Genomic DNA, 19,675 nt, shown 5'->3' with positions numbered 1-19,675 from the left:
CTTTTGAAAGTAAGTTAAAAAAGATAATAAATTGATATCAACACATGAACTTGTCTCGAGTTGATGTACTTTACTCAGATGGCGTATCATTGGGATGTTTATTACACGGCCGCAACTGGTCAGTTATTCAATTAGTCCATCTGTTTTAGTTTCTCAAATGTGACTATTTGGTTTTATTAAACTTCAATATATTCTCTGGTTAATGATGTTGATGTAGATATTAAATTCCCAATTATTTTCTATTTGGTCCATAAAATGTCAGAAAGTAGTAAAATATAAATAACAGTCAAAATTCCTAAAACATTCCAGTATACAATCTTTAAAAAAAATTCAATATTCACATTTTAGAAGCTGGAACCAGTAAATTTGGCGGATTTCAGCTAAAAAGGATTTAATCAATTATTTTGTCACTGACACTGATTTCATAACCAGAATATTTTATATTATAAAAATTCCTAAAACTGTGGCAGGGTTAGCCCAGTTGGTAGAATAGGCGCACACTGAGGTGTACTCCTCCACGCAGCGGCCACAGGTTCAACTCCAACCTGCGGCCCTTTGCTGCATGTCATCCCCCTTCTCTCTCCCCTTTTATGTCCTCATCTGTCCTGTGGAATTAAAGGCCTAAAATGCCCAATTATCTTAAAGAAATTCTAAAACTTGGAGGTATATATTTAACAATACCATACATTATAAACAATATGTATATTTGTAGGGTATATGTATTTTCTGAAGCGGGCAGTTTATCTGTATGTGTGCACAATAATTCTGTGAGCTGCTATTCGTCCTGTGTACTATTTCTGTCTGTGACATCATTATTATAGGCCGACTGGGAGGATCCGCGCGCACTTCCCTTTAAGATGCGTCTGTCATCTCGCCGTTAATGAAAAGCCTTTCTGGCTGTTTTCCGCGGTGCACGAGATCTGTTCCAGCTGGCCCGGTGAAGGAGAACACCACTGTGGTGCAATTTTTTGTCGGCCGACATTCCCAGAAAGGAAGGGGAGAGGATAGGCCACGCCGAGGGAGACGGAAATGAGAGGGGGGTGTCCAAAGAGGAAACCCTATCCCTTTAAGAGCAAGTGGGACATAGCTGTGCGAGAAAAGGAGAGGAGGGGGAGAAGAAAGAGGAATTAAAAAAGAAAAGGAAGAAAGAGACAGGGAGGGAGGAGGGAGAGCGGGCGATAAAAAAAGAAAGATGACATCCTCGCAGCTGAACGGCCGAGGTGGAGCGGTAGGCTGCGGCCCGGCGAGAGCGCCGCTCGCCGGGGTCAGGGCTTGAAAGCAACAACGAGGCTTCGACAAACACCCGATTGGCCTATTGAGAGAAATCGGAAAAACAGATTCATAAATTAAAAACAAAGCATGACCTGCTGTGCTACCAGATACTTGTGTTATAACCCATATTTGTTGTCTTGCGTGAAAAGGCATTCATTTTAGGTAGAATGGTTTATGTTTAATGCGAAAGTGTGATACTGTAATTTACGATTTTTGTTCAGTTTTTTTTTAAAGCAGTTTTGTTGCGCGATATTGCGTTTGAGTAAGATTGGTGTTGAGTGAATTAAAGTTAGAAACCAAAGTGAAAAGAGAAACAGGCCGTTATTGGACCTGGCCTGCTACACTACTGCCTGCTGCAGCCCGCGTTAGTCAACAGCTGCGTGCATTTTAATTGACAGCATTAGGCTACCTCAATGAGAAAAAAACCATATTTTTGCTGACTACTTTATTCACGTTTCTGAAGAAACTCCAGAAGCCCGTCGCGTTTTGCTGCAGAATAGGCGACTGTTTGCGCCTCGATCACCGCTGGGCCGATCAAAACCATGCAAAGGCTGCCCTCCTCGACCTCAATCAGGAGCTGACTTTATAATCTCCATCGCTGAGCTGCAAAATGGATGCTGCTTGGAGCAATTTTCTCTTCCAGGTAGGCTTGTTGAGCAGGCATTACTGGCCTCGTTTTCTGCTCTCATTTTTACAGCGCGCATTTTCTCACAGTGTGTGTCCAGCTGTCCTACAGTCCTCACATCTCGTATTTCAATGTAGCACCTCAAGATAATGCTGTGACTTGTGTTTACATTTGGTGATGGCCTTCTACTTGCTTCTCCAGAATACTCCCACCCAAAACCAAGTGGAGGGGGGCCTCCAATCAGAGCTCATGCCAGTGCATACGAGTTCTCCCCAAACCCCACCCACAGAGCATATAGCACAGCCTCCTTCAACTGTGGACACTGCTGCTCTCAGTGAGGAGCCCCTGCCTGGTGAGGGACACTGCACTGCATCCTACACCTATGGAGCTGACAAGAGTAATTCTTTTACACTTAATTCTCATTTGCATTATTGACTGTCATTATTAAAGTCAGTCAAGTGATTAAAAACCCAGTGAATTTGGTGATTTTCAGGTGAGAAGACGCAACATTTCTTTTTTTTTCAAGTGCCCAATATTTATTTATTTATATATAATTGCATTAAAATTGCTTAAAAAGTATAAGATCAATTCCGATCTAGGTCAAATTCAGACACGTAAAAATTGGAATATCTGGACACATTTAACATCTCAATATTTCTGTTAAATAAAGGTGGTATGAGTACCTATTATTAAATCGTGATAAAGATGTGATACCACATTTAGAAATACAACTTTTGACATGATTTTATGAGTTACATAACTAGACCTTACTGCTTAGTAGGGCTACAATTTATGATTGGAGCACAAACAATTTGTTAAAAAGAAAATAATATTCGGATAATGTAATTTTTTTTAAGCAAAAACGCCAAACATTCCTTGCTTTCGGTGTCTCAAATGTAAATATATTTGCAAGTTTATTTGGCCTTCTAAGTTCTATGGCAGTGAACTGAATATAACAATAACGAGCAACATGGAGATGTCACGTTGAGCTTCTAAAAAAACAGGGTTTACTGGGAAGATGTTTTATAGATGTTCACTTTGCTTATTGTTGCGTTTACAGACCCATAATCACTTGATATTATCTTGAATATGAATATCCGGTCAATTACTTTCTAAACCTTTTTTCCTACTAGACATTACTTTTACCTAATAATATTATAAATGACATATTTAAAAAAACACAAAATCACTGTCTTAGAAAATAACAACTTTCTTTCTTTCTGTATTTCCTCCCGCCTCCCTGTGGTCCAGTGAAGTCTGTGTCTCGGCCGGCCCGCATGCCCCACATCTGTGCCATCTGCAACAAGCAGTTCAAGAACAACTACAACCTGCGGCGGCACCAGTCGGTCCACACTGGGGTACGCATGAAGGACAGGGCCAGAGAGCAGGCGGAGGGGGCAAAGGAGGGAGCAGCCGGCCAGGGGGCGATGGCCAGCCAGGTGGCGATGGCCACCCCGTCGGCGATGGCGGTGGGGGCTGGAGGGAGGGTGGAGAGGTCCACTGTTCCCCTCTCCCTGCTACACCTCTCTGCACCTCCCCCTCTGGCCCCTCCCGGCGTGTTGGCGGGGGGCCAGCAGCCACCCCTGGGTAGTCAGGATGGTGAAGGGGTTGCCATGGCTAACGTAATGGCTAGTGTTAACCCCCATGCTCCGCCTCCTGCTGCTGTCGTCATGGCCACAGGGGCGACAGTACAGGTGGGTCAGGGCCTTGTGGAGATGGCTGTCGTCAACCCCAAACCTTCGAGCATGTTATTTCTTAAACTGCCTGGCCACAGGGATGGATAAGCCAGCTTTGTATTTGACTGAAACTCTCCTGTGTGTTCAAATCTCCAAAACATTTATGTGCAGTACTCAGTTCAGGGACCAGTGAATTCCATCCCAGCGTTTGGCACTGGTCCCCAGTTTGAGAAACAACGTGCTAGAAGCCCCCACATCCCTCCCCGCTCCACTGCATGTTCTCAGTAACAGTGTGAAAGCAGATAAAGACTTACAATCTAGTGGGAGGTAGTTAATCTAACTTGCAAATCAGTTGTCAGAAATGTTTTGCGTGCATTGTTGCAAGTGCAATTTTGGTACAAATCAGGCAGAAATATGTGTACATTTGCATGAGTTCAACAAATGTATTTATTTTTGTGCATATAATATAACTGTCATTCCGCTTTCCATCTTAACTCTTAGGCGTGTTTGTCTGTTTTGCCTCAGAGGCCGGCAAATCCCAACCCAAACCCGGTGAGGAAGAACCACGCCTGCGAGACTTGCGGCAAGGCTTTCCGGGACGTTTACCATCTCAATCGCCATCGCCTGTCCCACTCAGACGAGAAGCCGTTCTCCTGTCCCATCTGCCAGCAGCGCTTCAAGAGGAAGGACCGCATGAGTCACCACGTGCGCTCCCACCAAGGTGGTGTGGAAAAACCCTACGTCTGCCCCCACTGTGGCAAGGCTTTCTCCAGGTGACGCCCGTGGAACAGTTTGTCTTTTTCATGACATTTTACACAAATTCTCACTCCTTTTGCTTTGAGTGTGAAAACATAAAAACGTTACCTGTCCTAATATGTTGACGCTCTCTCTCCCAAGGCCTGACCATCTAAACAGTCATGTCAGACAGGTGCACTCCTCAGAGCGACCCTTCAAATGCCCGGTGCGTCATGTTTACACAGTGTGACATCTTTACCTGGCAGCTGTACAAATCATCTTTTTTTGCTTAACAATGACCGTGTTTATATGATACACCGCAATCCTGATGAGTCAAGGCTGAGTTTTTCTTGTACATAGCTGCACTTTTATCTGTCTTCAGCTGCCTTATAATAATATCCGTTGACATGAGTAAGAACATTGAGAATATTACCATGGAAACTGATCTGGATAAAGTACATGCCTTTTTGAAAATCTGCAGCGGGTCTCTCAATCTAACAGCACTGTAATTATTAGGTTTACATGCAGCAGCTCAAAGCCTTATATCAAAATTAGTGTAACGAACATCCTTCATCACGTACTGTACAGTATATGTGTGTTTGCAAATATTACATACATATATAGGTTTTTTTTCCATAAAGGGTTGTTGATCTTAAAAGTGGGTCCTAAAAATTGGCTCATGTGATTTAATAACTTAAATGGCTAAATGATGACAAGGTGTGAAACTACAAAATTTATAAACAAAATTTGAATTTCTTTTTGTGTGCACATTTTTAAGTTTTTCAAACTAAGAGCACATGTGTGTGCCTAGGTTTTTGCCTTTTTTTATAATTTCATTTTTTTCAGACCTGTGAGTCCAGCTTTGCCACAAAGGATCGTTTGCGTGCGCATATGATTCGCCACGAAGAGAAGGTTCCCTGCCACATCTGTGGCAAGCTTCTGTCTGCGGCTTACATCACAGATCACATGAGGGTGCACAACCAGTCACAGCACCACGCTTGCCATCTCTGTAACCGCAGTAAGTTTACATTAAAGCATCTGCACTGACTATTTTCCATATGATCTGTTAACATGTCTTCACAAACCCATAGAGAAAGTTATCCTCAACTCTGCAGTTTTCCTCAGCTCTATGGATCTTTAAAGCATCATTGCGCTTATTGTTTTGGTTTTTCAGTCTACGACTTAACTGTTTTAGTCATTTTCAGCCGCAGTGGTCTGCTGTTCTTAATGACAAAGCTCTGATAAATCCACCGCTGACTAGCTAGTGAACCTAGTGGAGCAAATAGCAGCTAAAGAGAAAGATATTTCCCTCAAAAGTGGGTGGAGACCAAAACATAGTGTGAGTATTGTTGCTTCATATCTGCCGGATGTGTAAAGAGGCAACCGTTAGCTCATACCTTTACCATATCAACTTAAAAATTGGCAGATTTTCGTGCATATAAATAAAGAATATTTTCAAGTAATGTAGGCACACATATCAACCTCTTGTAGCTTTGTGTAAAATAGCAAGGTTATTTATCTGTTTAATTATATGATGAGATGCTATTTCAATACAGACACATTTTGAGAGTTTATTTTCCATCAGAGATCAGTATAATCAACTGTTGTAATATTGACAACTGTCTCTCATTGACATAACTGTCCTTCCCACTCTTTCCTCCCGTCTGGCCTCTCCTCCATCAGGCTTCACCACCCTGACATACCTTCGTGTCCATGCCCAGAAGCACCATGGCCAGGAGTGGAAGGACAGTCCAGGGGGCTTCGGCGGCACATCCTCGGGTGGCATACTCGTCTGCCACTTATGCGGCGTCCACTGCAAGACACCCACCCAGCTCCAGGGGCACATGGGCACCCATGGCAACAGCCAGGGTGCCCCGAGCCCCATCACCTCTAATGTGGCTGCCAGCAGCTCGGTCTCCCTTAGCAACATGGTGACATCGCCTACTGTGTATGTCACCGGTAACACAGTGGTTGACCTGCTCGTCACAGACTGCTCTAGCATCGCAGCACCACAGTCCCACAGTTAGCAGTAGTGAGTTCAGCAATAATAACCTCACTCCCTTAACGGGGCAAGGTTGGAGAAGGTTAAAGTTAAGTATAGATGATGATCTGGTTTCAGTTTTGTAATGTCCCCACTCATAGGTAAGGTTAGGATTAAAAGGCGGGGGAGATTAACTCCAGTTAGCATTCAAGAACAGGTTCACCCCAGCGCTGCAAAGCTGGAGCATCGGAGAAAGGGAAGCTGTAGTCATCAGGCAATGACATCATGGAAAGAGGGACCTTGGTGGCTGCAGCAGGTTAATTGACACTTAAGACAAACATGGATGTGTTGTCCAAATATTCCTGAATGCACTCGTGCATTTAAGACTCCAATGAAACTGTGGTAATGTGAACATCTACTGTATTACTCTGCCCTCTCTCTCTCTGTCCCTCCCTTCAACCCTGGCATTGGCTGCTTTCTGCAAGTGCACCAAGTACTGTATATCTCACACCAGCTCTGATCTTACCTCCATTTTGCAGCTCATTTACTAAAAATCCAAATGGCTTGCGTTATGAAGTAGTAGGGGGAGAATAGCTCTCACAAAGCGTTAACAAATAAACACATGAGAAGGGAAGTTGTGTGTTTGGGTGTGTAAGTCAGGGCTCAGCCAGCATGTTGGCTTGTTTGTTCACAAAACAATTTTTTTTTTTGCAAAGGTGTCATGCCAGTTTATGAAGTTTCTAGAGGGCTGTTTATTGATCAGGACAGACGACCATACGTGTTGTGGTCAATCTGGAATTGTGGGATGTACTTGTTCATTTGTTTCCTGAAGGTACAGAGATAAGAATAGAGTTGTTCAGGAGTTTCACGCACCTTAAATCGTTATTGTTTGATTCAGCGAGGATCAAAGTGGGTTTGAGATTTCTTGGATTTTCTTGCTCTGAGTCTTCCTCTCTGGGTCTGGCCATAAAAAAATGAAATAAAAAAAGAAACAACTGTTAATCAACACTTCAGCTTCTGACATGGCAAGTCTTGCACCAGAAAACTACCTTCTTGCATGAAAATAAGCAAGCTAAATGAAACTTTTAGCAGTTCCACCAAGTTAGTTGGCTGTAAACAATAATATTTGTGAGTGCTGATTTTATTCAGAACATTTTTAACATTGTCGGCCATTCATTTGATTGTATGTGTCATTGCCATAGTCCTTTTGTTTTTCTCTATGTACCAGTCCAATGAGTGAAACTTATGCATTAGATTTAGTCATTTAACTCTGTATAGCACATTAATGCTCTGAACGCAAGTCATTATCGTTCTCCATTCTTCACATGAAGAATGGTCACTTGTACGTTGGATATGTTTGGTTGCTTTGAGTTGTTATGTGAGTGATGTGGTGTCGAGAAAGGGCTTATAAAGCCATAAGTACCATGGAAGTTTAACACCACTTGGTATGCTGTAAACATGGTTTTGTACTGGAGTGCTTTTTTGGTTTTGTGTGTTACCTTTACAATGTGTAGAGTTGTTCCTTTCTTCCTTTACTTTTTTTTTTCCTTTGGAAATGTGTTCTTCCTGTTGAGAAAAGTATTGATTTATTAAAAAAATAATTTTAGGGTTTTCTCCATCACACTAAGAAAAAAAAAATAATACCTCTACTCTAGGATTCTGTACAGCTCTTCTGATACATCTTAATGCCTTATCGTACTCAACTGCATTTTAATTCTTTGATGAAATATTTCAAATCTTAGTCATGGATTCATTAAGAATATTAATGGGATGTATTTATATTTATATTTTTATATTTCTCAACAGTATGCATGTCTAAAAGGTTGTTAGAGCAAAAAAAATGATACTTAATCATAAATATTATGTTATTTTGTAGATCAATTAGAGATCATGTTATTATTTTGTAATTTGGAAAATTTAAAGTAAAAAGAGTAAACTGGTGTTTTGTGTGCGCTGATCTGTTCACCTACTACACAGCCATGTTTGCCTTGTTAACTGTCATCAGGAACCCTTAGTGGAAACTCTCCCATGAGAACATGACTTTACATCGACATAATTCTTGCACAGCTAGAACAGAAGTCCTCAGAAAAGTCAAGAAAATGATGGTGATTAGCAGAAGAAGCTTCTTTTCTAGATACAAAAATCAGCTCCTGCACAACATTTATGATAAATGTACTTAATTGTTTCTGTCAAGAAATGCCTGAGAAAGGTAGGTTGACCAAAACGTAGCTATTAAATAAGTTTGTTGACAAATTCTATTGTTAATTATTCTCTGAGGCACCTTTCTAGTTACAAGTGTGCAAAGATCACTTTTCCTGTTTCCCCGTTTGATATTGTTCTAGATACATCACTTCAATCCAGTAATTAAAGGTCCCATAAATATGCTCATTTTCAGGTTCCAACTTGCAATTTGGGTTTCTACTAGAACATTTGCATGACTAAATGTAAAAAAAAATCCTTATTTTCTCAAACTGTCTGAATATACCTCTGTCTGAAACGCTCAGTTTTAGCACCGGTCTTTTTAAGCCCTCTTCCCGAAAAAGCCCATTCTGATCTGTTTGGTCAGCATTTCCAAGTCTTGTGCATCTGCGCTCGCTGAGTCTCTGCACCATCATTGCACCCGGGGAATGACTGTAACGCACTGTAGTGCCATAGTGTTTCTGAATACAGGCTGTGTGCATTTTTCTGTGGATTGAGTATTTTGATACTTTCACAGTATTTACACAGCTCCTATGCTTTGTAATAAAAAAAAGTCATTGAAATTTCACTTTTTACAATATGGGACCACTAAAAATATTGCTTAGAGGAACTAATGCTCTCTTTTGACTGAAAAAAAATTCCAGTGCAAATGAATGAAAGATGTTAAGTTGTAATACTCTCAGTATCCATGTATAGAAAAGCTGAACACAACAACTTCCGACACATTCCCAACAGACTGTTGAAAGTCATTCTGGAGAAAATGAAACCCTGCAGAAGTAAACTATATTAGTTCTGAAAACAGTATGTTTTGCAAATTACACACAATTATCAGCACCATGTAGTACAGCACACCAAAAGGAGATATTCTACTGAATAAATTTGCAATTGCTTCTTGTACAAACCACTGTTAGAGTTTAACTATGCTCTTATATATATATATATATATAGTTAACATATGTACAATGGTTCTATTAAATTAAATACACTTATAGGGAAAACGCCCACTTTTCTGTAAATGTGCCGATATGTTTTGAGACCATCATATGGTGATTCCTGTTGTTTGTATGTAAATTCCTGGATAGTTTAAGTGGACGGATTGGATATTGCAAACTATGAATGCAGCTTGAATAGATGGGTAATAGATGGGGAATCCATTCAACGTCCCCCTGCATCGCAAATGACAAAACCCAATTTACAAAATGCAGTGCAGTGACTGGTGCAAATTTCTCGTCGTGATCATGAGCTGCTGCCTGGACCTGTAGGAACTAGCTGGCGCAGCAGCAGTCCACAGCGTTGAGTCTGCCAGGCTGAGACAGCGACATCTGTGCTCGGCTGTTGCGAGACAGATGAGATGGCATAGCGACTAGACAAGCTAACGTTAGCTTGGCACCTGGAAGAGATTGGTTCTTTGTTTTTTCGTCGGTTTGTTGTGATTAAGTTAGCTATTTGCTTAAGCTTGCTAGACGCAGGTTAGTCACCAATGCCCTCACATAGCTAGATATTTATCTAACTTGCTGCAAGCTAGCGTTAGCTCGCTGCTGGTACCCTTTCAGTCATTGAAGTAGCCGCATAAACATGCGGATCATCGAGGCGGAGACCCCTGGGACATCTTTAACGTTAAACGCTTTCTGCAGGACACGAGTTTCGACTAGCCGCTGACTGGACTCTGCAGAATCGTTGTGTAAATGTTAGTTAAGATTTTTCATTTATTCTAAGCATGTGTAAACTCCAATCTGTTAGCTAGCCAGTTAGCGTTCATGCTGTCAGTTAGCGTAGCTGCTAACCGCTACAAACAATCAACAAACCAACAAAACAATTTAACGTTACCAAGGATGAGTAACCAAACGTGTGCTATGGTGCATTTAATTATCAGGTATCTTTTAATGTGTGTCATCATCTTGCTAACTATCTTTTATTTTAACTTAGTCCAAACGTTGTAGTTGCTAACTAGCTAAGCCAGCGGTATGGCTGTCATGGCCACAGATGCTAACGATAGTTAACGTTCCTAGCGTCATTGTTAGCAGGCTATCCGACATCGCAGACATGGCCATGCTTACCGACGCGAGGGATGACATGTTGGAAACGTCTTCTCTGTTCACTAAATGTACATACGTGCATGCTGGCTGACCCCGTTTTACTAACAAATTGACAACAAATGACAACGCTTGTTAATTAACGGTACTTGTAGCTATGTGGTGTTAATTGTAGCTTAACTAGCCGGTGTAATTGATGGAGATTCCATTGTGTAATGTTGGTGTTTGTACCAAGTAAAGTTGACGTGATATCTTGACGTGATATCTTGGACTTAACATTGCACAATTTAGACAAAGTTGCTTAAGCTAATGGACGGTCATATGTTTGGCAGAGCAGCGTCAATACCAGAATAGTTAAGTTATATGCCAATCTACAGCCGGTCTCAGTCCCCTTAATGTTATTAGCTACCTTTCAAAGTTTGGCCAATAATTCGTTATCCAGACAGGTAGTCTTGTATTGCCAGAGTTATTTAAATAGCGCTGTGTCTACTTTACTATGACTACCAGGCAGCAGCTCATGCTTATGTCGATATTTTCCACGTTCAGGATTTTAAAATAGCGCAATGCGTATTTTTCTAATGGACTTCAACCTTTTATTGATTTAGCTAGCTAGTCTACTGTAAGCAAACTGCAAAACCTCATGGAACTACCACATGGTTGCCCTAGGAATACATGGGAAAGTGAATGAGGCACACAGTGTCATCAGATGGATACAGCTGTACCAAAAGTTATAAGTATTTTAACTTTCCCTTATGGGCAAATAGGTTTGCAGATCTTTGCAAATGAGCAATCTACAGGCACAATATTGTCTATCTACTGTCTAACGTGCAAATGGCAGCAGGGATGAAGGAAATGTATCTCTTGGTCATCTTAACACTTTCAAACAACTACCCGAGGGTCACATTTCAAACTGTCTAAACGGGTTAATCTGTGGCACTACAAAAGGGAAGTATCCTTCCTAATAACCTGCATGTCATGTAAACTGGGCTTGACTGCTCCCTGAAATCTGATAATCTACCATTATACCTGGGAGGGAAAATAATAATAGTGTGTGTGTGTGTGTGTGTGTGTGTGTGTCCCAGCAATTGATCCCAGGCACTGTCCTTTTCTACATTTAATATAAACCCATTTTCCACATTGCACCTGGGCTGTCGTTACCCTGTCTGTTTACCCCACTTCATATTGTACATATAGCAAGATGTGCAAATGAAGCTAGAACAATACAATGCCACATATGTTGGACTTTGATAGTGTGCTTTGTTTATCTCAGTAAGTACAGCCAAAAGTAGACATGGGAGTTGCCTCTAGTAAGATCAATATGAACTGTGTGTTCACCGTTTGATATTTTGTGTGTTTCAGAAAGGGGAGAGAAGGACTCAAGGACCAGATTGCCTACTGAACTTTTTGCCTCTCAAACAGATCACCAGGGACCATGCTTACCATTTTAGCTGCTGGGTCTATGTTCTTTCCAGGCCTTTTCCTACTGTCCAAACAATGCCTGAAGTCCATCCCAGCACTGAGGTGGAGCGAAGGAGATGCAGTCATTGTATCTGCCAGGTGAGACCATTTTTAAAAACTTTTTTTTTTATACTTTAAAAACAACAAGGGTTGCTTTTACTGCAGTGCCATTCAAATAGTTTTAGACTTAGATCATGTTCAGTTTGTTTGCATGACTCTCAAGTATGACATGTTGCGGGACTTATGCCACTTTTACCAAGAGTTTTCAGCTGGAAATTGGTTGCATAAAAGCGTTAACTTGGCAGTCTAAAACCTTTCACTACACTACATTGGCTAATTAAAAATATAGTAAGGTGCCGGTCTTTGCTCCCAGGTTGGTTTCATCAGTTCAGGCAGTCATGGCTTCTTCAGCTGGCTACATCATTGCTTCATCCTGCGAGGACATCCTCGAGGACCAGTAAGTTGAGAAATGCTCATCAGAATGTATTTCACCCTATTCACCGAGCCATGTAACACATTAGCTGTCAGAATTTGTCGATTCACATGCAAAGGCAGCAACAAATGTACACCATAAATTTAACTTGATACCAATGCCTTTCCCTGTTGTATAAGCAGGTTTTATTTTTTCTCTCATTAAAACTGCTCTGTTTGAGGGATTTCTTGGCTCATACTGTTAAATTGATATGTATTCTTTCTGTTTTTTTAAAGCATGCTTCTCTTCCTCTCTACATAGGCATTGGTTGACTAGCTCTTACATCATGTTTGCCGTTCCCTACTTCGTGTACGACATCTACGCAATGTTCATGTGCTACTGGTACAAGCTGCGGGTCAAAGGGCACGAGGAGGCCTCGGCAGCCCCCCAGCGCATGAGCACAGCACTGACCAGCTACTTGCGTCGGGAGTTCCTCATGGTGCTTCACCATGTTGTCATGGTCACCGTCTGCTTCCCCGTCTCTGTGGTAACTCTCACACATTACTCTTTCTTTTGAGCTAAGATTTGAGTGAGGAAAGGGAGAAGTCTAGCAGTGGATCTGTATTCAGCTACCTGTGCTAAGGTACTTGTGACTACCTTTTCCCCCAAAAATTGCATTATTAGTTAGGCCTGCCACTAAAGACTATTTTTAATATCGGTTAATCTGTCATTTTTCTCTAACAAGTAGATATTTCGTTTTAATATACTTTTAACACAAGAAAAAGTAAACAAAATCAACATTTGAGAAGATAAAACTGGATCTGTAATTTATTTGCTATAACTGGAACGACTAATCAGTTACCAAATAAGTGTCCATGCTTTTGTTGGTTGTCTAATTGTTGCAGCTCTAAATTGCGTAGGTATTTATCCATAGCCACCACAGCGGTGCATGTAAACACATGTATTAGAAGGGTGATATAATCTCATATACACTTAATGGAGAATAATTAACCAGCTTAAACGACATACTCTAGTTTTTTTGAGTGAAGTTGCTACATGATCCCACAGACATCTATGAAACAACGTATGCAAAGTTCACTATGAGTTTAGAATGCTTGTAGAGACATTAAAAAGCCATTGTCAGATAATCCACCTCTTTTCCTCTTTTTCTAGTTTTGGCGACAAGGAAAGGGAGATTATTTCCAGGGTATAATGTTTATGGCCGAGCTCAGCACTCCATCTGTCTGCTTAGGAAAAATACTCATCCAGGTAAGAGTCTCGGTTTAGCCTCAAAGTCCACACTGAAGTTCTTTGCACTCTCCATTTCTTTTTCCCAGCCTTTTCATTCAATGGAGAATATATTTCCGGTCATTCCCTGCATGCAGCTTGTTCATGCCCATCGGCTTCTGTTGCCTGTGACTTTACACGAACAGCACTGTCAGACATCAGCCATTAACTGCTAACACCGTTTGTTTTAATGCAGGTTGTAGGAGCTGCACGCCCTATAATTGTTTTAGGTTTGATGTGGATGTGTGTACAATGTTTCAGTGTCTGGGTGAAGGTTTTCCCTCCATTGCCCCCTGCTTGTCCCCCACATCTGAGGCTCCCACCGCTGTAAGCCCACTGAATGTAGCCCCTAGTATTTGGACTGGATATTTAGAAGATACAGTATCAGCTTGTCCTTCTCCCCTCTATCACTCAACACCCCTCCCGTCTCTAACAACAGTGCATGTTGCTGTTTGATAAACAACAGCTGGCTAAAAGCCGCCACCCTCTTATACCTATAGAATAAACAACACAAAACAATGGAGTATTCAATGATGGGATGCAATGAAATTCAGAGATGTGAGACTCGAGTATGGGATCTCTTTTAAAGAAATGTTTGTACGCTTGTACTCCGTGTTATCTCACTGAAGCAGGCTGACTGTTTAACATAAAAGTTAAGTCATTTGCTCTAAACAAATGAGAATGTAAAAACTGCTTCACTGACACACACACACACACACACACACACTGTCCTACTGCCGCCTGTAGAGTTCAACCAGCTGCATGGCATACCATGTTCTCCACCATGTTCAGTCCATGCAGATAGTATTCCCTATTGATAAATGGAACAATGTTAGTATTAACAACAAATCGGTTGCAAATGAGATTAACACCGTCCGTTTTCACCAAACTACTGCTTGCTTTTCTTTTTCTCTCTCTCCCGTCCTCCCTCTTTTTTTTCTGCTCTTAGTACAAACAGCAACACACTCTCGTGCACAAGGTGAATGGGGCTCTTATGCTGATCACTTTTTTCATCTGTCGGGTCCTCCTCTTCCCTTACCTCTACTACGCCTATGGAAGGTATGTCTGTCTTTCATCTCTGTTTTTTCTCATGTCCTGCTGTCTCGCTCAGCTTGGGTCGGTAACTTGCACAACCACATGAGCTCTGTCTTCTGGTTAGAAGACTTGCAGAAGAATGCGTGTTTACAATGCTTTGTCTTTGGACAGGTACGCGTCCATTCCCTTCCACATGGTTCCCCTGTCGGTGCCCTGGCACTGTAACCTAGGCGCTGCTCTGCTCATGGCGCCACAGCTCTATTGGTTCTCCCTAATTTGCAGGGGCGCCCTGCGACTATTCACGGGCTCCAACCGCTCTCGGAGACCACGTGGGACAACAGACGCAGCCAAGGAGAAGCAGATGGATGGCACTGCACTGCCCCAGCCTGCCAACGGCTACAGCGCATGCTCCTCGGAGCCCGAGCTGGCCACACACTGAGATGAGTGTTGGGGTGGGTGGGGAGGGAAGGGAGGTGAATGTACCAATGAGTATGTAAAGGAAAGAAAGCGGTGAGGGGAAAAGTGAGACTTGAAACAAGTAGCAATATGAAGAAAGCTACAGATGATGGCCTCAAATAGTGCTGAAGTGTTAATGGCCAGCAGTCCAACTCTTGACAGCCAATACTTTTGGTTGCTGACCTTCAAGCACTTCAGCTTGTCAGTTTGTAGGAAACAAGTTGAGCGTTAGTGCACTCCGTATTTAAAGATGTCATCAGGCACTGTGACAGATAACATTGAGTAACATGCACTGACCTGAGAGGAATTTGCCTGGATGTATAGCAAGCACAGGTGGCTATTTCCCTCATGTAGATCAAATTCAGTCCTCTCTGCCTCATGGTATAGGAAGAGCAGGAAAATAGGAATGTATTATATTGTATGTTAGTACATTTGCTGTAGATGAAAGGCCTAATTCAGTTTAGTAATGAAGAAAACATGTCGGCTAAGCAGTATTTTGACTTGTTAGTGTTTAATATCTGTATCCTCTATGTAGTCACTGTCACTCTAAGAAAATGTTACCAACCTGCAGACTGACTCATCTTTAGAAAGGAGATAATCTCATAAGACTGTATTCTGCTGCCTTATCCCTTTTTTCTTTGCCATTTTCTTTAGTTTTTTTATTAATTTTTTTTACCCTCACAGAAGGAAGAGGCTTTCTCAGGCAAAACAATTTGACTGGTGTATATAGCCGATGTGAAATTGTCCCTTTTTCCATGTCAGTATTGGGTCGATGTTGGTTTAAAAAAAAAAAAAAGAAGTAATTTCTGACGTTTTTTTGACATTTCAGCATTAAAACACTGTTGTACGGCTTAGTGTATGCAAACTTCCCTCAAACGTTACGACAGGGTTTCTCGTTTCAGTGTAGATATGACTTCATTCCATTTACTGGTATCACAAAGTGTTTGTTTTTTGCATATGAGGAAGTGATGCACAGTAGCAGTTACTTAAAAGAGTGTTTTTTTTATTTTAGTTTTTTTTATACTGATACAAATCTCAAAATACCCATTTAATTGGCTGGAATATTTCAGTAAGGATCCATAAGATTTGAGTATTTATAGCTTTGTCAGGGGACTTGCAATGTTGCAGTTTGAAGGGAAACAAAAGTGAAAACTACTCTTGTAGGGAAGCATTCTTTTGTGATAGACATGCATTACATTTGTCCATGGCAACTATTTTGATGTTGCTCCCTTCTGTTTTGTTTTTTTAACCAATATGTCTATGAATTGTTTTAAACCTTTTACATTGTATAAATTGCTTCAATCAATTAGCCGTTTATTTGAGCCACTGGTTCTATGAACCTCCTATGAACAAACTGGCTAGTTTTTATCATTTTATTTGTTTGAAGCGGCTGGACTGTCCTAGAAATGGGTAAAGAAAAGAAAAAGATAAAGCTCCAAAACCACAGAGATAGGGCAACGTGTGCCAAAACATCTGGACAACTGTGGGCATGTTGAACACAGAACATCCATTCCCCCGTTTCATGACCTCAAGGTACTGCTTCTTGACTATACTAAAACATTTCAACTGATGTACTGTATATTCCACAAAATGCTTGTTATTTATTTGTATTTATTTATTTATTTGGTTTGTGGTTTTGAATGCATATTTATGCATACATATACTATATGCTTCTGAGCCTTATGTAAAGGCTGTATTGTTACTCCAACTTAGCTAAAATAAACTTCTCTGTCCTGAGCCTGCCTCGACTCTGTTTTTCCCCTACGCTTTGTCAATGTTGCATAAGTTATCAAATGCCATTTTTGAAATCTGGACATCACTGCCCAAGAACAGGCATAGACTATAAAATAGATCATGGGGTAAAAGTGAGCCTCAAGAGGGTGCCAGAATCCATGCATTTGTACAATATCACACCATATACTGCATTCATGATCATATGCCATATTTTTGTCCATATCATCTACCCTTACTGCACATTGATTACAACAGTTAACATTTCCAATGGTTAAAATGTTTATTGCCAAGATACAAAACACACATAGAAAACATACAAAACTCGGTAACATTAAAAAATTCAAGTTTTGAGAAATCATCAGAAAGCTCTCGGCTTTATTTGCCTGTGGTCAAGTCTTCATTTCTTAATACTTAGTATCTCCTCTGTCTCGGGGAAAAGATGGTGTTGGGGTTGCTGTCTCGTTCCCTCTCCTTCTCCCGCTCCTTCTGGCTGTTTGGAGACAGAGCCTCCTCCAGCTTCTTTTCGCTCTTGAAAAGATCTCGACCCGTGCGCATGATGTGCTCCTCAATTTTGCGGTGGCGCTTCATGTCTGAAAGTACTTTGTCCAGCCGCGCTTCCCTTTTCACAGAAGAGCGGGCTGAAGATCCTGGGAGAGAAGGAAAAAAAAAGACGTCAACCCGATTTCCCTAAAACCACCGCTTCTGCTGAACTTCTAGAATATAATGAAACAATGAAGAGCTAAGAGAAGACAAAACACCGGTGGAATGTAAAGTTTACTCAAGTCTTTTCTTTTCGTGCACACAAAAAGTGCATAAAATACAATGTTTTATTATGAATTAAACTACCTAACAATATGAAGGCCTACAGTATAGCTGAGATGATTAGCCAGTTACACAAGTTGATTGACAGAATTGTTTTGATCGTTTCCAGTTTCTAAAATGTGGGGATTTTCCGGATGATACTTATATCCAAGTAACATTTTCTATAGGGGACTTTTACTTCTAACATAGTATTTTTACATTGTGGTATTAGTACTTTTACTTAAGTAAAAGGATCTTAATATTTCATCCATCACTGCTCATTCATTTAGATTATGCTGATCAAGGTTTTAAATAATCCAATCTCAGTTATTACCTGGTGTTCTGCGTCTGTTCACGAAGGCATTTTTCGGAGTGGCTTGTGTTTGCTCCTCATTAAAGTCAAACTCAGTTGGAGTTGGAGGCCTGAAAAAAAAAAAAAAAAAGCAATTAGCCTTTACATTACATGTTAACAAACCAAAAATCCGTGGAAATAAAAATAGGTTTACTGACCTGCGTTCTCTCTCGTCCCTCTCTCTTTCCTTTGCTGCCTCTTCCTCGTCATCTCTTTCAGGTGACGGCGTGCGTTCAGGTGTAGGGGGCCTCCGAGGAAGAGGCACAAAGTTCAATTCCAGCATCTCCCCTTTAGAGAGGAGCCCATAGAGTCTTTTGATCTCAGCAGGAGGGGGCATCCAGTTTTTGGGGTCCTCCATTTCCTCGTCACTGTACGCAAGCTCCCATTCACCCTCCACTCCAGCCGCCTGCTGTCCCTCTTCACCATCCACCCCTGTCTCAGCCTGAGGTTCATCCTTGTGTGCTTCTTCTTCCACTGCATGCGTGTCTCCATCTGAGAAGGCAGCAAAAATGCAACGTAATTATTACATTTTGTGTAGATTACTGCAGATAAATTATACTATGATACGGCACACATATATAACATAAGCACTGAGTAAAACTCTAAAACAACTTGGGGAAATAATTCCACGCTGTTTGAGCAGGAAAACAAAGGTCACAACAACTGTTATCAAACACCTTTTGAACACACATCTGGATTGGGCACTTTTAAGACTCTGAATGGAGACTTTTTCCCATAGTGGTAAAACTTCTTGACTATGTGTACTTGATGTTTGGCTGCAGATACTAAAGATCCCCCTTTCTTTATTCGTTATTTGTATCTTAATATAGTTACCCTTTATATCCTTGGTTGATGTATCCTCATCTGTGGCAGCTGTCATCTCTGTGTCCTGTTGCTCTGTGTTGCCCTGTTCCTGGTTCCCTGTTGCAGGTCTTTCTGTGTCCTTCACACCCAGAGCCTCTATGCCCTCTCTCAGTGAGGAGTCTGTGGCCTCAGCCTGCATCCTTCCAGTTCCGGCTGCTGCTGGTGAACTTTATAGCCACAGATCTGCTAAACAGAAGCATGAATTATGAAAAAGTAACTATAGGTATGTGAAGTAAGAGTTATTTGAGAACTAGCCAAGTACAGTAGGATCATGCCTGTAACGTTTAACTTTTAGGCTAACGATAGCTGTTAACTTTAGTGAACGGCAAGCAGTCAACAAAGCAACACATGAAACGTAATCTTGTCTTTATTGGCTAACTTCAGGCCTAACCGTCAGCTATTTCTGGACAGCAAATAACAATTAGATAAGATACGTGCCTTAAATTGTCATTACCGAATGTCCGGGTTCTCGTAGATCACTCCTGTAGCTAAATGTTAGGTCCAATTATCTTTCCCAGTATATTAAATCACCAAAGCTCTCCATGAGACTCGATACACGATTATACAGAGACGTAAACATAGCGCCATTTTGGACTAGAAGAGCTGTGTGACGATCTGCTTGGTCCTGCGCATTCCCGCTGATTCAACATCATATGGATAGCGCATCGACGGAGCGTATAACCGACAGCAGTAGGTGTGTGTGTTGTGGAGATCTACTATAAGCCCGACTTCACGCGCAGCGCGCAATCGCATAA

The 19,675-nt window shown here is 41.3% G+C and overlaps 3 protein-coding genes across 11 annotated transcripts; 2 read left to right on the top strand and 1 right to left on the bottom strand.

Annotated features, from left to right (window-relative positions):
• Positions 1 to 832: 832 nt before the first annotated feature.
• On the top strand, positions 833 to 7,274 carry maz (MYC associated zinc finger protein). Of its 5 annotated transcripts, none has more exons than XM_034861155.1 (7): positions 833 to 1,915; positions 2,099 to 2,249; positions 3,149 to 3,591; positions 4,099 to 4,346; positions 4,471 to 4,534; positions 5,155 to 5,327; positions 5,978 to 7,274. In XM_034861155.1, the coding sequence occupies exons 1-7, from the start codon at positions 1,883 to 1,885 to the stop codon at positions 6,333 to 6,335; spliced, it is 1,470 nt and encodes a 489-aa protein (XP_034717046.1). In that variant the 5' UTR covers positions 833 to 1,882; the 3' UTR covers positions 6,336 to 7,274. The 5 variants fall into 5 exon arrangements, with proteins under 5 accessions (XP_034717046.1, XP_034717043.1, XP_034717047.1 ...); XM_034861152.1 differs by having other exon boundaries at positions 834 to 1,915; positions 2,099 to 2,294; XM_034861156.1 differs by having other exon boundaries at positions 837 to 1,915; positions 2,099 to 2,294; positions 3,149 to 3,255.
• A 2,432-nt stretch (positions 7,275 to 9,706) lies between these two features.
• tlcd3bb (TLC domain containing 3Bb) lies at positions 9,707 to 16,906 on the top strand. 2 transcript variants are annotated; one of them, XM_034861212.1, is made up of 7 exons: positions 9,707 to 10,169; positions 11,881 to 12,078; positions 12,353 to 12,436; positions 12,713 to 12,938; positions 13,565 to 13,660; positions 14,628 to 14,737; positions 14,885 to 16,906. In XM_034861212.1, exons 2-7 carry the CDS (start codon positions 11,954 to 11,956, stop codon positions 15,150 to 15,152), a joined length of 909 nt encoding a protein of 302 aa, XP_034717103.1. In that variant the 5' UTR covers positions 9,707 to 10,169; positions 11,881 to 11,953; the 3' UTR covers positions 15,153 to 16,906. The 2 variants fall into 2 exon arrangements, with proteins under 2 accessions (XP_034717103.1, XP_034717104.1); XM_034861213.1 differs by having other exon boundaries at positions 9,707 to 9,957; positions 14,885 to 15,152.
• Positions 16,907 to 17,158: 252 nt separating this feature from the next.
• pagr1 (PAXIP1 associated glutamate-rich protein 1) lies at positions 17,159 to 19,645 on the bottom strand. Of its 4 annotated transcripts, none has more exons than XM_034861219.1 (5): positions 19,375 to 19,645; positions 18,891 to 19,106; positions 18,215 to 18,548; positions 18,039 to 18,127; positions 17,159 to 17,550 (listed from the first exon to the last, which is right to left on the bottom strand). In XM_034861219.1, the coding sequence occupies exons 2-5, from the start codon at positions 19,057 to 19,059 to the stop codon at positions 17,315 to 17,317; spliced, it is 828 nt and encodes a 275-aa protein (XP_034717110.1). In that variant the 5' UTR covers positions 19,060 to 19,106; positions 19,375 to 19,645; the 3' UTR covers positions 17,159 to 17,314. The 4 variants fall into 4 exon arrangements, with proteins under 4 accessions (XP_034717110.1, XP_034717111.1, XP_034717112.1 ...); XM_034861220.1 differs by having other exon boundaries at positions 18,891 to 19,103; XM_034861221.1 differs by having other exon boundaries at positions 19,359 to 19,618.
• Positions 19,646 to 19,675: the final 30 nt, after the last annotated feature.

This window comes from Etheostoma cragini, chromosome 21 (genome assembly GCF_013103735.1).
Source record: "Etheostoma cragini isolate CJK2018 chromosome 21, CSU_Ecrag_1.0, whole genome shotgun sequence".
In the NCBI taxonomy this organism is placed as follows: Eukaryota; Metazoa; Chordata; class Actinopteri; order Perciformes; family Percidae; genus Etheostoma; species Etheostoma cragini.
This window is presented reverse-complemented; position numbering and strand designations above follow the sequence as displayed.

Bases quoted from the DNA above. Each gene is read 5' to 3' on its own strand.
- maz (XM_034861152.1), top strand. From the start codon at position 1,883: ATGGATGCTGCTTGGAGCAATTTTCTCTTCCAG. The intron at 2,295-3,148 runs GTAATTCTTTTA...CCTGTGGTCCAG, and splicing joins CACCTATGGAGCTGACAAGA to TGAAGTCTGTGTCTCGGCCG. The intron at 5,328-5,977 runs TAAGTTTACATT...CTCCCGTCTGGC, and splicing joins TGCCATCTCTGTAACCGCAG to CTCTCCTCCATCAGGCTTCA.
- pagr1 (XM_034861219.1), bottom strand. From the start codon at position 19,059: ATGCAGGCTGAGGCCACAGACTCCTCACTGAGAGAGGGCATAGAGGCT. The intron at 18,128-18,214 runs GTCAGTAAACCT...TTTTTTTTTCAG, and splicing joins AGGGACGAGAGAGAACGCAG to GCCTCCAACTCCAACTGAGT. The intron at 17,551-18,038 runs GTAATAACTGAG...CTTCTCTCCCAG, and splicing joins GAACAGACGCAGAACACCAG to GATCTTCAGCCCGCTCTTCT.
- tlcd3bb (XM_034861212.1), top strand. From the start codon at position 11,954: ATGCTTACCATTTTAGCTGCTGGGTCTATGTTCTTTCCAGGCCTTTTC. The intron at 13,661-14,627 runs GTAAGAGTCTCG...TTCTGCTCTTAG, and splicing joins TAGGAAAAATACTCATCCAG to TACAAACAGCAACACACTCT. The intron at 14,738-14,884 runs GTATGTCTGTCT...GTCTTTGGACAG, and splicing joins CTCTACTACGCCTATGGAAG to GTACGCGTCCATTCCCTTCC.